The 17044-nt window shown below is 41.5% G+C and overlaps 1 protein-coding gene across 3 annotated transcripts in view; it reads right to left on the minus strand.

Annotated features, from left to right (window-relative positions):
- The window catches only part of LOC125078876 (uncharacterized), a 172325-nt gene that overhangs the window by 78202 nt on the left and 77079 nt on the right, over positions 1-17044 (minus strand). For all 3 annotated transcript variants that reach the window (XM_047692105.1, XM_047692106.1, XM_047692107.1), the window contains exon 2: positions 9452-9697. In XM_047692105.1, the coding sequence (XP_047548061.1) occupies positions 9452-9669 (218 nt within the window). In that variant the 5' untranslated portion in view covers positions 9670-9697. The remainder of the gene's footprint in view (positions 1-9451; positions 9698-17044) is intronic.

Consider the following 17044-nt stretch of genomic DNA (forward strand, 5'->3'; position numbering starts at 1 on the left):
CAGTGAACACTCGGTCCTATCCGTTAAGTCAGTAGGCCTCACACCACCATGGCAGGGAATAAGGTCAAGAATGCAGTGGACTTTTCATAGCTCTTTCATTCATGACTGGGGGCAGGGGGTGTCTTTGGGGAAAAACTCTTAGCGACGCAGCGGAAGAACACAGGAGGAACCCATAGCTGTCCAGGAAAAACACATGACCCGCCAGAAAGACAACCAGCGCTGACCTCTCTCATTTTCCTCTTTCCCTTCTTTTTTGTACGAAAGCCTGACTGACAATAACCAGCAAGGTCCGGTGAGTGTCTGGTCTGGTCTTGCTGTGACTAATAAGATGATTGGTTGTAGATATCCTCTTTATGGTTGTTCATTATATCACCCGAACATAAAGTAATTTAATTTCAGTGGGATAATTAGGGTATTTCTAATCTAAGTGATAGTCTGAATGAAATGAGATTCTCAGAGGGAGATTTGTGTATCAGGAGACTGATGACCTCTGGCCCCAATTTTCACACAATGTATTAATCTGACAGCCCTCCTTCCCAGGCATACTGTATCCGTACATTCCCGGGCCTGTGGGTTAGAGAACACACCCGCAAATGAGATTACTTTATTTATAATGAGATTTCCCTGGGCTCAAGGAGACAGATCATAGTATTTTAACTGAGGCTTCCGACTGACAGAGGATCCATCTGTTAATAGAGGCCCAGAGATGCAAATGTACTCAAGAGGGGGTGTGGCCTTGGCTGGGCTCTGGGAGATGCCACTCAGCAGAAGTGACAACAGAGCCCCTTAGGCTGCCTGCCTGCCTGGGGCAGCTCATGGCCTCCCCAGCAAAGCAACCTGGTGCTGGCTGAGGGTCCCAGGAAGGCTATTCTCACCTGCCCACAGGAGGAAGCTGCTCGGCTGAGTCTGCTTGTCGAGCCCGAGGTGGGGAATAAGGAACAAGACCACGGGACAGACAAAGCAGTAGAGGCTGACGGGGGTCAGCAAGGAGGGCAGCCGAAAAGACCTACCAGCTGCTCCTCAAGCTCCCAAGCACACCCCCAGGGGCAGACCCACTGACCTCTGTCCTCCACCATGGCTTCAAACCTTACCAGCAGAGCTCCCCTGTATATCAGTCATCCGCGGCACCATGCGGCCTCTTAACAAATCTGCTACTGAAACACTTCCCATTATTCTTTTACTCATCGAGTCCCCATATGCACTGAGCATGGGTCAAGCCCCAAACAGATAAAACCCTTCTTTTAGGCTAATTACACACATAGGATTTTATGGTTCAAGCCTGCTTGGGAAATTCCTTTGAATTCCTTTTAAAATTTAATGTGGGAGGAAAAAAAATAGTCTGTTTATCTGGAAGAAATACCATGTTTTCTTCCAGCAGGTAATAAGAATTGCGTGGCTCATCTCATTCTCCTGTTTCCTTGGGTGCCAGGAAGCTCAGAGACTAAGGTCACGCACAGTAACCTCATAAAACACCAGCCTTAGGTTGCTTTTTTAGGTCTTTTTCCTCCTTATCTTCTATCTTCTTATTTTTCTATTTCTACTAAAAAAGAATGATTTATATGTGTCTTATTTGGTAAGGTATTTCGAGTTCAATTTGGAAAGAATAAGCAAAGATAACCTGAAATAGTGTTAACACTGTATGCCAACTACACTTTAAAAACAAGCATCTTTTTTAAAAAAGAAAACACACGGGAAAATTCTTCACATCCTCAAAGAAATACACTTCCTCTCATTTTCTTGTAGACATGTAGCCCTACCTATTTGTCCTTCGCTTTTCCATTTTTTCATAGATACAATAAATGAATAAAATAAAGGCACATAATAAAACAAGAAAAAATAAATAAGCAAAGATAGCCATGTTGACTTACAAAAGACCACTGTTAAAAGTTCTTTAGTATTTACTAAGTGCCTATTAATAACTAACATCGGCTGAGCATGTGACATGGGTCCTTTTCTAAGCACTCCAAACCTCACAACAGGCTCTGCTGTAAGTACTATTATTCCCACTTTGGAGACGAGGGAATGAGGACCAGAGAGAGTTTGACTAGGGTTACTCATTCAGTAAGGAGCGCATCCAGGATCGAAACGTGGGCAGCCTGGTACCAACAGGCGTCCTCTTAACCAGTGCTGCTCGGTACACACAAGTCCCCATGCTAGGTGACGGAAAATGTATGTCACGCATGTGGGACACCTCTGCCATGCTGCCTCGCATCCCCCGAAGCTTCCTTTCTCCTCCAGCCTTGCTGCAGCGACTGTCCATGCTGAGGAATGACCTCACGGCACCCTGCCCTGGCAGCATGAAGGGTCTCTTCTGCCCCCAGGGGTCTCTGCCCCAACCTCCTGCCTGACAATTCTGACACCTGCACAGACCTAGAAAAATCAGGGAGCTAACACCACATGGGGCAAGCCTTGACTAATGAGGGATGGAACCAGTAGGTAAGGGCTCTCCGTTTCAGTCCTGTGGGCAGACAATTCTGAGGCCCCCTCTACACAGCTCCTTGGGGGACCCCAGGGGAATTCAGCCACGGTTGTCCACACTGCTAATCAGCTTAGGCACGCCAGGCTGGCTTTCCATACCTCCTAGATCTTCACCCTTGCTGCTTGGGATCAAGTTCTAAAGCACACTACTCGTAGTGAAGAGCTTGTCTCAGCTCTGCTTTGTGGGGAAATCAAGGTGAAGACACTAACGTTTCTAGTTTGAGGAGTTGAGGAGGGTGACAGGTCATTACAAGAGGAACAATTCAGTAATGGGAGATTAAGAATCCATGACCGAGTAGCCAGAACAATGACTCAAGCTATAAAAACACAAGAGCACAGAAAAAGCAGAGTAAGTAGGGAGCTACCATAAAGTTTTATCGGAACACGGCCATGTGTTCGCGGACACGTGGCCTATGGCTGCTTTCCCGTTACAGCAGCAGAGCTGAGTAGTTGCAACAGAGACCCACGGCCAACCAAGCCTAACATATCTAGTAGCTGGCTGTTCACTGAAAATCTGTGGGTCTCTGACATAGAAAATCCAGGAGCCTATGGAAATAGCGAGAATGGGCACATAGTCTACCTGACAGGCGGTGGTGGGATGGTCACCAAAAGCTGGGAAGAGCCAGAGCATTGAAGAATGGGAACAAGGACAGGAAGAGGCAACAGGTGGACCAAAGGCACAGCGGAGCCTCAGCAAGCTGCTGGCAAGGAATCACAGTGGCTCGCTGTTGCACGAGAGAAAGAACCGCAACAGAAGCGACAGGAGATGAGACTATGGGCAGACATTTCCTGAAGGAAATCAACACTGGGTTATTTCTCTCACTTGGAGATACTTCCTTTAAGAGGCAAGCATGCCCTAATGGAAAAGTAACTCCAGAGCCTGGTTTGTACCTTCAACTGAAGGAAGTTGACATGAAGTTCGTAACGCGGATGCTCTTCTGATGAACAGTGGGAGCCCCGCTCATAAAGCAGCCCCCTTTGCAACTGGGCTCTCCTGCCATTACAGTGTTTGCCCTCCTTGGGCTGCATATCTCGGAGTAGGCCAGCTGTGGCCTCTTGCTCCAGACACAGCTGGCTTATCACCATTACGGTCAGACCCCACCGGGTGCTCTGACAGCCCCCCCGCCCGACAGGCCTGCTCTGCTGTTTCCTGATATAAGAACGTGGCAGTAACGGGGGGGGGGGGCAAGAACAATCATGGAGCCAGACCTCCTGCACAGCCCTGTGAGGGGACCTTCTTCACACCTTCGGGAAGGAAAAACACCTGAGTGACCCCACACGGTCCAATCATGAGCTATTTTGTGTAACTCTTTTAGGGAACCCTCACTGAGGAAAAAATATGTGCCCAGCAAGACAATACACCTGGTCTAGATAAACGACGAAGGTACCGCCTGTCCTTGAGGAGCTCAGAGTCTAACGGGACAGATGGACTTGCCATTCTCAAGGCAGGGCGAGTGGTGCCCATTCCCCTCTGACGGGAGCGCAGCTCCAGAGAGGTAGAGACGGAGGAGAGTAAAAGCTCCATCAACTGCTTAAGGGAACATGCTGTAAGGATTATTTCAGAATGAACTACAGTTACCGCATCAGCCGCTGACATGTGAGCAGGTACACAAAGTACTAGAAGATACTCCAAACCAGTCTACTCCCCCTTGAGAGCGCCATGATTTCCCCGACAATACTTATCTATACTCTTGACTGATTCAGATGAACCACTTCGGAAAAAGCAATGCAAAGGTAAATTTCAGCCCCCAAAGGACAGAACTTACACATAATTTGAAAAACAACCTGGTAATACCAAGTTGCTGGCATGTAGATAGCCATTTTCAGTCGTTTCAGATTTGGCTGTAAAGGCTAAGATGGAGAAAACCAGCAGTGGGTTTTTTTTTTTTTTTTTAAAGGAAGAAGAAGAGTTAACATTTACTAAATATGTGCATCTTGGCAAGCACAGGGCTGGGGGCTTCCTCAGGTCCCTTATCCCCCTGCATCTTCCCAACCATCCCCTGAGGTAGATTCTAGCACTGTGACCGCCTCCATGTGATGGAGCAACAGCGTCACACAGAGTAACTCGTCCTCCAGCCATCCCAAAAGAGGCAGGTGTCACCTGACAGTTTGCCCACGGGGCCTGCACCCTTCACCAAGGCTCCAACTGTTTCCCCTTGCGGGCCAGGCCCCTGTTCCCGCCCCGGACAGCTTCCCCCCCCCGCCCCCCAGCAGTTTTGCCCTGAATAGGCTTCAGGATAAGTTCCTTCCTTGTGATAAGCAGGGCCCACGCTCTCTGACAGCTGTTCCCCGCTCCTCATCATCCTCTGAAACAATCAGTAAGCATTAGAGAGCACTTTTCCCTTTACAAAGGTGATAATTAGATAACAAGCTGAGATTAAAGTAATTACAGTCAGACAGCTGGCGAGGCAGCACAGTCATGTTGAAATATTGTTGGTACTTCAGCATCTGGTTCTAATAACAGCACAGGCTAAAGGATTTTACATTAATTACAGAACATAATTTAATATAAACATATTTAATTACAATTGATGAGCGATAAACTGTTCAAGAATGACTTAACCCCTTCCGTGTGTCAAAGTGATGGGAACTTTGGGCTGGCTGCAGCCTCTTCCCTGTCTCTCTCAGCCTCCCCCTCCATGCCTTCCACAACTCCCTGGTCCCGTCTCCTACAGAAAGTCCCCCTCAAAGACAGAATGTTCTAGTTGGGGATGTTGTTCATTGACTATCCCATGGGTGTCTGGTGCACGTACAGCACTGCCCATCCACAGAGAGCCAGCTGAAAGGAGGGGAGTGTGCCAGCCAGGCTGGGACACGTTGCTTTGACTAGACCAGCTGCCCTTCCTCATATTACCTCACGCCGGTGAGACAAGAGGTTGGCTTTCCTCAGCTCATCTTCCCCATGTTCTCACACCTTTATGTGGTGTTGACTTGGCTTCTGACAGTCAGTGAGCCACCTCTTAGACCATCCTCAGGTCTCCGAGAAAAAGTATGTCATGACTAGGAAGTCCCTGGTGGCTGGAGTATTTTCACAATTTTAGAGAAAACGTGTAATATCTGGAGACCCCTGCGTGAGAAAGGACACTCTGTTTTGTCAGGAGTTCTTCCTTATATGCTGCTAACCTCTATCCTTCCCCCTCCAAACTGGCAGAAACAGATCTTGTGTGAAACAGTTTCAAACAACTGGAACCACACAGACACAGTCCTCCATGGATAGAGGACTCAATCATCATCACTGCAACCTGCACATTGACTTCCCAGATTCATAAATGAGAGATATTCAAAAGCCACAAAGATGCTATGTTATGTACTACATGACTATATTCCTCCCAAGCTTCATATTTTGAAATCATAACCCCCAATAGGGTGGTATTAGGAGATGGAGCCTTTGGGAGGTAATTAGGTTTAGACGAGGTCATGAGGGTGGAGTCCCCATCATGAGATTATTCGTAAAAGTCAAAAAGTGGAAACAACCTAAATGTCCATCACCTAAGGAATGAATAAACAGAATGTGGCTCAGCCATACAACTGAGTATTATCTAGCCATAGAAAGGAAGGAAGTATATTAGAGGCTACAGCATGGATCAACCTTGAAAACATCTTGTTCCGTGAAAGAAGACAGACACCAAAGCCCACATATTGTACGATTCCATTTATATGACATGTCCAGAATCGGCAAATCTAGAGAGATAGAAAGTAGACTCATGGTTGCCAAGGGAAGGGAGGAGAGGGGAAATGAGAGGGACGGCTAAAAGGTATGGGGTCCCATTTTGGGGGTGACGGTAATGTTCTAGAATCAGATAGTGGTGATAGTTGCATAACATTGTGAATATACTAAAAACCACTGAATTTGTACACTTCAAAATAGTTAAAAGAGTAGATTTTATGTTATATAAATTTTAACTCAATTAAAAAAAAATGCCAATCTGGGAACTGGAGCTTAATCCCACTGGAGAAGCTGGAAGCCTATGTAAAGTGTGTGGCTCAGCGTTATCTCATCCAAGAAGTGAGGAAGCTGGGGTATTTATATACCTACTCCCACCAGTCACTGATGAAGAAGGATGCTTCAGTGCAATTCCTATCAAAATCCCAGTGGAATTTTTCACAGAGATAGAGAACAAACAACCTTAAAATTTGTATGGAACCACAAAGACCCCAAATGGCCAAAGCAATCTTGAGAAAGAAGAACAAAGCTGGAGATATCATGCTCCCTGATTTCAAACTATATTACAAAGCTATCATAATCAAAACAGTATTATACTGGCATAAAAACAGAGGCATAGATCAAGGGAATAGAATAGACAGCTCAGAAATATATCCATGCATATTTGGCCAATGAATTTACAATAAAGGAGGCAACAATATACAGTGGGGAAAGGATAGTCTCTTTATTTATTTGTTTGTTTATTTTTTAAGACTTTTATTTATTTATTTAACAGAGATCACAAGTAGGCAGAGAGGCAGACAGAGATAGAGGAGGAAGCAGGCTCCCTGCCAAGCAGAGAGCCCGATGCGGGGCTCCATCCCAGGATCCTGGAATCATGACCTGAGCCGGAGGCAGAGGCTTTAACCCACTGAGCCACCCAGGCACCCCAGGATAGTCTCTTTAATAAATGGTTTTGAGAAAACCAGAAAGCCACAAGCAAAAGAATGAAACGAGACTACTTACACCATATGGAAAAATTAACTAAAAGTGGATTAGATTTGAATATAAGACCTGAAACCATAAAACTCCTAGAAGAAAATGTAGGTGGTAAACTCCAGGACATTGCCCTTGGTGCTATTTTGGATCTGACTCCAAACAAAGGCAACAAAAGCAAAAATAAACAAGTGGGACTACATCAAACTAAAGGGATTCTGCACAGCACAAGAAACCATCAGCAAAATGAAAGGTAACATACTGAAAGGGACAAAATATTTGCAAGTCATAGATCTGATAAGGGGTTAACATCCAAAATACACAAAAACTCATACAAATCAACAGAAAAAAGCAAACACTCCAAAAAAAAAAAAAAAAAAGTGGGCAGAGGATCTAAATACCTGCTTTTCCAAACAAGACATACAGATGGCCAACAGACCACGAAGAGATGCTCAATATCACTCATCACAAGGGAAAAATGCAAATCATAACCACAATGAGATGTCATCTCATACCTATTACAATGGCTATTTCAAAGTCAAAGAATAACAACTTTTGGCAAGGAGGTGGAAAAAAGGGAACACTTGTGCACTGTTGGTAGGGATTTAAAATTGGTGTAGCCACCATGGAAAACAGTATGGAAGTTCATCAAAAAGTTAAAAATGGAAATACCATATGACCCAGCAATTCCACCTCTGGGCATTTATCCAAAATAAATGAAAACACTAATTTGGAAAGATATATGCATCTCTATGTTCACAGCAGTTATATTCACCATAACCAGGATACAGGAACAACATTAAGTACACATTGATGGATGAACTGATAAAGAAGACAGAGTACATACACACACACACATGCACACACACACACACACATGCGCACACACACACACACACACACACACACACAGGAATATTACCCAGTCATAAAAAATAATGAATCTTTGCCTTTGCAACAGCATGGATGGAACTTGAGTGTATTATGATGAGTGAAATTAAGTCAGAGAAAGATAAATACCATGTGAACTCACTTCTTTATAGAATCTAAAAACAACTGAAAGTCACAGATCCAGAGAACAGAGTGGTGGGGCCACAGGGGAAAGGAGCTAGAGGGTGACTGAAATGGGTGAAGGGGTTCAAGAAGTACGAGCTTCCAGTTCTAAAAGAAGTCAGTCATGGGGATGTAATGTAAGCACGGTGACTCTAGTCAATAGTATTGTTGTGCATATTTGAAAGTTGCTAAAGGAGTAAATCTTAAAAGTTTTCATCACAAGAGAAAAAAACAAGGTTTTGTAACTTTGCATGGTGATGGATAGTAACAGACTCAGTGCGGTGATTACAGTGTATACAAATATCAAATCATAACATTATACACTTGAAACTAGTATGATGTTATATGTCAATTATCCCTCAATTTTAAGTCTGTATAAAATGCTTCACAGCGCTAGACACAGAGAAAGCTCTCAATAGATGTAGTTATTTTTATAGAAGACTCAATATGATTAAATAAGTTGATAAAAATGGCCCAGCTTATGCAAAGTGGTGGTAGGATTTCCTCAGATCTGTCTACATGACATAATCTTTCTTTCTACAACACAATCTTTCATATAGAGAATTATACTAACCAAATATATACCAACCACCTTGCAAACACACATCAAAAGGCAATCATGTCATCACTGCATTCAGAGGCTATAACAACATCTTTATATCCTTACTCTCTCCTTCCCCCTTATGTACCCTGTTTGGGGGGGAGCAGCTGCTTTTCTCACAAAAAGGCCTGAGGGCTGATGTTATTGTCTGCTCAAGTTTAAATAGATGTGGTTTTTTGTGTAGACGCTCATTTGAGATTCAAAGCCCGCGCATTTGCTGCCAATTTAGTGCAAAGGACCAAGATACAGGAACACCTGAGACTGCCGGAGCAGCGGGGCGGCGCTTTCTCACTCACGTGTGGGTCCTCCTGTTCCCCTCCTGAATCATGTGACTTTCAGTGGGCTCAACAAAAGGGTGCCCTAGGGGCGCCTGGGTGGCTCAGTGGGTTAAGCCGCTGCCTTCGGCTCAGGTTATGATCCCAGGTCCTGGGTTCGAGCCCCACATCGGGCTTTCTGCTCAGCAGGGAGCCTGCTTTCTCCTCTCTCTCTGCCTGCCTCTCTGCTTACTTGTGATTTCTCTCTGTCAAATAAATAAATAAAATCTTAAAAAAAAAAAAAAAAGGGTGCCCTAGCGGGAGAAAATGGAAGGAATCTCTTCCCATCATGCCCCGCATGGACTCCCGGCAAAGGGTACGCTGGAGGGATGACAGGAGGACGTGGGGCTGGGAAGCCAAGCCTACCTGATCAGGTAGTAGTTGATAATAGTGTCGAAGTAGCTGTAATACACGGCGTTGTTCACGTGGCCGTATTGGTCATTGTCCTGCCACCTCGTCTGGATGGGTAAGAAGTACCCATAGCCCTCATGGTGCCGACAACAATCCGCAAATCTCTGGTTCTTTGGTGATGTGCTCAAGGAACGGACATTCCTAGGAAGCAACCTGGAAACCCAGCAGGTCATAGCTGCTGATTGCTGTCTTGGAGCCGACCTTCAAGAAGCAAGCAACAAAGGATAAGGATAGGGTGCCGAAATCTTGATTTCAGGTTTACAAAAGCAATTTCATTCAATTTTGGCCATTGGTTTCAAAAGGAAATTCGATTTTTCTCCTAGGAAATAAATCTTCCCTTATAATCCAAGTACTCGTCACAAACCTATTTACTTTTTTAAAGGACTCCTTACTAAAAAAGCTTTCACAAACAGTGAGAGAAACAAGTGAAGCCTCTGTTTAAATCTGACTAGTGGGAATTTTAAGTATATTTTGTAAGAAGATCTTCTGTTCCATAAAGTATTTTCAAGGCAACTTCCTTCCTTCTATCCTTCCTTCCTTCTTCTCTCCCTCCCTTCCTTCCTTTCTGATTTATTTATTCATTTGTTTATTTATTTATTTGAGAGTGGGGGTAGGGGCAGAGGGAGAGAAAGTCTTAAGCATACTCTACACTGAGCATGGAGCCCCAGGCGGGGCTCAACCTCAAGACCCCGAGAAACCAAGAGTCAGACACTTAACTGACGTCACCATCCAGGCACCCTGAGGTGGGTGCATTTCTGATGAAATCTGTAACACCACTAAGGGTATAAAGAGAGAATTCAGGCAATGAGTATAACATAAAATGCTTGCCAGAAAATATCATCAGCTGGGTCTACCAACTATCAGCACTTTTTTAAGGTTATGAATATTCTTCCCTGGAACAAAGGTAATTTCCAAAAATGGAAAAAATTTTAAATATGCATAACAAAGGGGATACCCAACAACCCAATGACACCAACCATATGCATTATTCCAGTTTTATAGTCATGTATCTGGATATGCATTCTTAAGTTGGACCATATTGCACATGCTGTGTCATTATCTCTTCTGCTTAACAGTAGGTCGTTACCATGTGTACATATTCTCTACATCATTTGTAAGGTTGGATTCCTGGTAACATTCCATTGTATTGAAGCAGCACAATTTATCAACCCTCTGTTGCTGCGTACTTAGGATTCTGACTCCAATTTTATTGACTGGGATTAGAATCTTGGTAAATAAATCTTCCCACACACCCACGATTATTTTCATAGGATAAACACCTCGAAGCAGAATTGCTGAGTTCAAGAGCAAATGAACTGTTAAAGACTTTGATGTAAATCAGTGCCCTCCAGAAAGGTGGTACCAGCTTCCACCCTCCCCAGCGGTGTATGAGCAGGTCAATTTCCTTGTCAATTTTAAAATGCTTTGTCGATTTGACTGTGTTCTCTCATTTCTACACAAATCCAATGAAACATGCTAAGTGGAGAGAGGACTCGTGCCACCAGCTGATAGAATAACCAGTATCAGAGTGACCCCTCTGTTTGAGAAGCACTATCAAAGCTACAGAAAATGTAGAAGAGCTGCTTGAAGCTAGGAGCAAATAATCAAGGCAGCAGGACAGGGGGACACACGCAAGGGAGCCCAGCACTTGCCACTGTTTTTCCTCACCCAGGTATATGCTGGCTCACTATGTGGGGAACAAAGCCTGCGAGACAGCAGCAGTCTACAGCTCATGACAGTCTTGTCGTGTTGGAAAAGGGGACAAGCAGTGATAGGCCAGCTGCAGAGAAGTGAACCTGGAGGTGCAGGTTCCCTGGAGGGCATCTGCTGCGTCTACACAGCAGGTACTCTTAGGAGACAGACAAACCCGAGGAAAGCAACTACTACAAGGCTAAAAAAAAAAACTAAGGAGAAAGTAAGAGTCTCACTGCTGTGGATACACAAATCAGCTTTCAGGGATGCTGAGGAGGAGGGCAAAGACCCCGGACTTTCAGGTTCAATCCGAGAAGGGCTCCTCTCTTTCAGGGAGGACAAACCTTAAACTGACCAGCTTTGATCAAGCTCACCTACCCAAACATCATCTGTGAGCCAGTGGGAAACTAAATCACCTCTAGAGGGAAACAACACCACCTACAGCCTCAGTAGCATTTCATGCACAAAGTCTGCACTCAGTCAAAACCTATCAGGATAGAGAGACAAACGACCAAAACCCCAAATTGTTTAAAAAAAAAAAAAAAAAGACAACAAAGAGACTCAGAGACTCACACAAATTTTGTAATAACCATGATTACTAGGCATCAGAGAGAAAGGGCTAATATCCATCCCTAACACATAAAGAACTCTAAAATTGAGGGAGTTAAGAGTTTTAAAAACCCAAAAGGAAAATAAGTGAAAGTCACAAAGAGACAATTCACAAATGTTTTTAAATGACCTTTAAACATATGGAAAGATGGACTTCGGTCCAAATATGAGAAATTATAACTATGCTGTATTACTGTTTCTCAGTGATTAAATTTGGTAAAAATACAAAGCTTGACAGCACATTCTCTTGACAGGACCCTAAGGAAAGAGCCACTCTCACACACTGCGGGTGGGAATGTCCTTTACCTCTCTGGGAGAAGAATGTGACAATATCTAATAAAATCACAAGTGAGTTTACCTTTTGACTCATATCTAAGAAGTTACCTGAAGGTACACCTTCAAGAATACAAAAATACATATAAATAAGGAACATCATTATTTATTATTGAAAAAATATTGGGATAAAACCAACAGGGAAGGTTGGCTGATAAACTATGGTACATTCACATGATGGTATAATACATAGCTGTTAAAAAAAAAAAAAAAACTAAAGAAGGCATATAAGGAGGGATTTCCAGGATATATTTGCAGTCAGTCAAAATAAGCGAAGGGCAAGAAAATATACACAGTATGCTACTTTCGTATAAGAAAGAAGAGAAAACAAGCTCTTTTCTGGGAGACCCTAACTAGCTGGAGCGAGGCAGAGGGAGAGCACCAAGGTGATATCCACAGCCGGTGTGTCTTGAAAGCAGCTCTACAGGGCACTAGGTGTCTGCCAGACCTGGAGCCTGCTCCTCAGACCCAAGTTCCAGGCCTGGCAAAAAGGCCAGTCACAGAACTAGGGAGGTGTGCTTCAGTCTGCTATCTGTGCAATGTCCTGGGGGTGACACCCTGCCAAGAAGTGTCTCTCTGCCTGCCATAGTTTCCTGGGACCCAGGTATACATACCCCTACCCCATTGTGGGCGACTAGAGCCAAGGGATCAGGGGGTATCCTCTGGGCAACAGCTGCAAGAACCAGGGCACCACACACATAAAAGCTCCCTTCCAGGAAATGCTGGTGCTCTAGAGCACAGCAAAGGGAGGGCATAAAGATGGCACCAGCCAGTCTCCATCCCTAGACAGTTCAGAAGGCTACTAGATGTGTTAGATTCGATGCCTATCCCTCAGGTTGAGGGTTGGCTTAGGTTGGTTTAATAAGATAAGATAATTATTTGTTTATATTTACAAAAGGAAACTTAGGAAGGTTGAACCTGAAACTAATGGTGCATTAACAAGGTGGGGGGGCTGGTGAAGAAGGGAAGTAACACTCCTCCGAATATAGCTTTTTGGGTGATTTTGGGTTTGGGGACCATGTTCATGTTTTACATACTCACATAAGATGATGATGATAATGGTGATAATGATGATGATGATGACAATGAAATTAACAATGATGGAAGGGAAAGAAATATAAAATGGAATATAAACAGAACCAAATGAGTCCAACTGTATTTCAAATGACTAACAATCAGACTGAAGGGGAAAATAATTATTTTTGAATACAGAGTTTTGACTATATACCCTCAGGCTAAAGACAAAAATCTTTTAATAAATTCTAAACACTGGTTTGTGCATATGTTTTTTTATAGTGGGAGAGCTAGCAATTCTGAAACTGTTTTCTGTGACTCTAAGACTGGGAAAACGAGTAGATATGTCGAGGATAATGTGAGCCAGGTTTCTCACTTGGAGAAAGGATTTACAAATAGAAAGGAGAAAAAACTAAAATGAACCTTCTGGTGTTAGATTAAATTTTGGAGTATCAATGTGAACTCATAGTTTAGAAATAGAAATAGAGATTTCTTATCCCCATTGAGCCTAGACACAACAGCACTCCAGTAGCAAAACGATCTTACTTAAGTGTCCAGGTCTTAGATTCTAAACACCTTTCTCCAATAAAAGAAACCAGGATGCCTTAAAGAAATGACTGATTCCAATGCTGAGGCAGATTTAAAAAAAAAAAAAAAAGATGATCCACAACAACATCTTGTTGTGCCAGCAGGTAAAGAACGTTCAAAGAAGATGGCAAAAATTCATAGGACCCTGCCTAAGGGGATTTGAAATAGTCAAATTTGGAATATTTGAGCATTAGATTTAAAAATTAGATCAAGTGGGGAGGGTGCCTGGGTTGTCAATCAGTTGGGCATGAGACTCTTGATTTCAGCTTGGGTCATAATCTCAGGGCTGTGACAATGAGCCCTGCATCAGGCTCCATGCTGGGTATGGAGCCTGCTTGGGATTCTCTATCTATCCCCTTCTGCCCCCTCCCCCCACTCTCTAAAAGAAAAAGATTGATGGAGCATAATCTTCTCAATTAAATAAGAATTCTTAAGTCTGCAAAATTAATAGATGGGGTTAAAGGAAAAGTTATTTGTTACATAAGTATGCCAAGTAATAAATGTAGAAAGGATAATAGATTTATAAAATCATCATTTTGCAAATATCATAGTAATAACTGATTCAGTCAAGAATCATTAGTGAGGGACGCCTGGGTGGCTCAGTTGGTTAAGCAGCTGCCTTCGGCTCAGGTCATGATCCCAGCGTCCTGGAATCGAGTCCCACATCGGGCTCCTTGCTCATCGGGGAGCCTGCTTCTCCCTCTACCTCTGCCTGCCATTCTGTCTGCCTGTGCTTGCTCTCTCTCCCTCTGTCTCTCTGACAAATAAATAAATAAAATCTAAAAAAAAAAAAAAAAAAAAAAAAGAATCATTAGTGAATGCTAAAATAAGCTAGGTACAAGTTTGGTGAGGAACATACTATTTCTTGGTCCCCAAATATTTCTTCCACAAATTATTCACTCATTACAAATCAGTAACAGTAGCTTTATGGTGGATCACACACAAAGACAGTATGATTTTACAAGTTATTCAAGTCAATAACACCAATAACAAACCAAAAGACTGAGAGATACAATATCACTTCTGTGTTATTTCTGGCATTATCTGAATCTAATCATAATGGAACATCAGAAAAACCAAAATTGAAGAACATTCTACATAATAATTGTTCTACATTCTTAAAAAATATCAAGATCATGAAAGACAAATGATGGTACTTTTCAATTAAAAGAGACTAAATAGTGCTGACAACTAATTGTAATGCATGATCCTAAATCACATACTAGACTGGGAAAAAAATGTGGCTATAAGGACATTATTGGAATAACTGATAAATTTGAATTTAGATTGTAGATTACACAATAGTATTGTATCAATATTAAACTTCCTAATTTTGATAGCTGTACTGTAATTATGTAAGATGAATTCCTTGTTTTTAGTAAACTCAACTGAAGAATTTAGGAATAAAGAAGCATGACATCTACAACATCCTGTCAAATGGTTCAGAAAGAAACAGTGTGTGTGTGAATGTGGCAGGGGAGAACACCTGTGTGTGGAGGTAAGGATGATAAAGCAAATGGGGAAAAAAGATGTAACACATTTGTGACTCTTGGTAGAAGATATACAGTAATGCTTTCCACCGTTCCTACAAGTTTTCTGTAAATTTGAAATTAAAAAAATTAAAGTTGTCCCCAAAACTATCATTCATATGTTCAAAAACAGATTTTAAAAAACTATTTTACCAGAGCACTGGAATCTATGAAATATAATCATTATATTATCAATTCAGTAGATAGGTTAACAACAGATTAGTCACAGTAGAAGAAAAAAATAACTAACTGGAACATAGGTCAGTTTGAATATTCAGACTGAAGTACAAACAGATAAAAAGATTTAAAATACAAACAAGCATAACTGGCACACATAGGACAGAACTTTTTTTTTAAGTGAAATAATTGTTGTAATTAAAGTTCTGATAAACAGGAAGCAGATAATGGGTAAGAAGCAATATTTGAAGAGATACTGACAGAAAAATTTTCCCAAATTGAAAGAGATGGAACCACAGATTCAAGAATCATTATCCTCCAAGTTGGTTAAATTAAAGAAAAGCAAACATAATAAAACTGCTGAAAGCCAAAGATAAAGACAAAGAGAATCTTGAAGAAAAAAGGAAAAGATATTTTACCTTCAAAGCAACAACAGGCTGACTTATTTGATGGAAAAATGGAAAACAGAAGACAAAAGAATGGCACCTTGAAAGCTCTTAAAGTAAATAATTGCAAAGCTAGAATTCTACACCCAGAGAAAATAACCTTCAAAAATAAAATCTAAATAAACAGCCATTTTAACAAAACCTAAGAGAATTCATCCCAGCAGACCTACACTAAAGGAAATACAGAATGGTACTCTTTAAGCAGGAGGAAAATGATCCTCCTATGAAAGCATAAGAATACAGAAAAGAATGAAGAGCAGGGGAAAGGGCAAATAAGTAGGTAAGATTAAATTAATACTGAATCCTTAAATAATAATAACAATATCTTATGGTATTTAATATATATAATATAAATATGATATAAATATACAGATATTTAAAATATTCCACAGCAGTAGCAAAGGGATAGTAGAGTAAATTCAGTGTTATACATAGTGTTATATATATATATATACATATATGTGTATATATATATATATATATATATATATATATATATATATATATAGTGTTCCAAGGTCTTCACATTCTTCAGTAAGTGCTAACAATCCTAATTTAAGGTTGACTGTAAGTCCAGGGTGCATGTTGTAACCTCTGGTATAATCACAAAAATAACAGAAAATGTATATTTGGTTAACAAAAGGAAAACTAAGCAATAAAAAAATCTTCAAATCCAAAAGAAGGAAATATGTAAGGTGAAATGACCAAAACACAGATGAGACAAACAAAAAACAAAGTGAGGTAGTAGACTTGAGGAAAAAATAACAATAATTACATTAGTTGTAACTAAATACCCCAAATAATAGGTAAAGATTGTCAAAATGGATTTTTTTTTAAACCCAACTGCACATTACTTAAATGTAAGGACACAGAAAAACTGAGAGGAAAAAGATGGAAAACATACAAACATTAACCCCAAAAAAGTCTGGTATAAATGTACTAAAAACAGACAAAATAGATTTTAAGAAGTATTACTACATATAAAGAAAAATTTGGTAAAGATTAAGGTCAATTCAACGTGAAGATCTCATAACACAGTCTCAAATGTAGTAAAATCTAACAAAACCAAAAAAGTAACAAATTCGCAAACCCAGTGGGAAGCTTTAACACACTTCTCTCAGTAGCTAAAATAACAAGCAGAAAATAAATTAGTTAAAATA

The sequence above is a fragment of the Lutra lutra genome, chromosome 10 (assembly GCF_902655055.1).
Source record: "Lutra lutra chromosome 10, mLutLut1.2, whole genome shotgun sequence".
Lineage (NCBI taxonomy): Eukaryota > Metazoa > Chordata > Mammalia > Carnivora > Mustelidae > Lutra > Lutra lutra.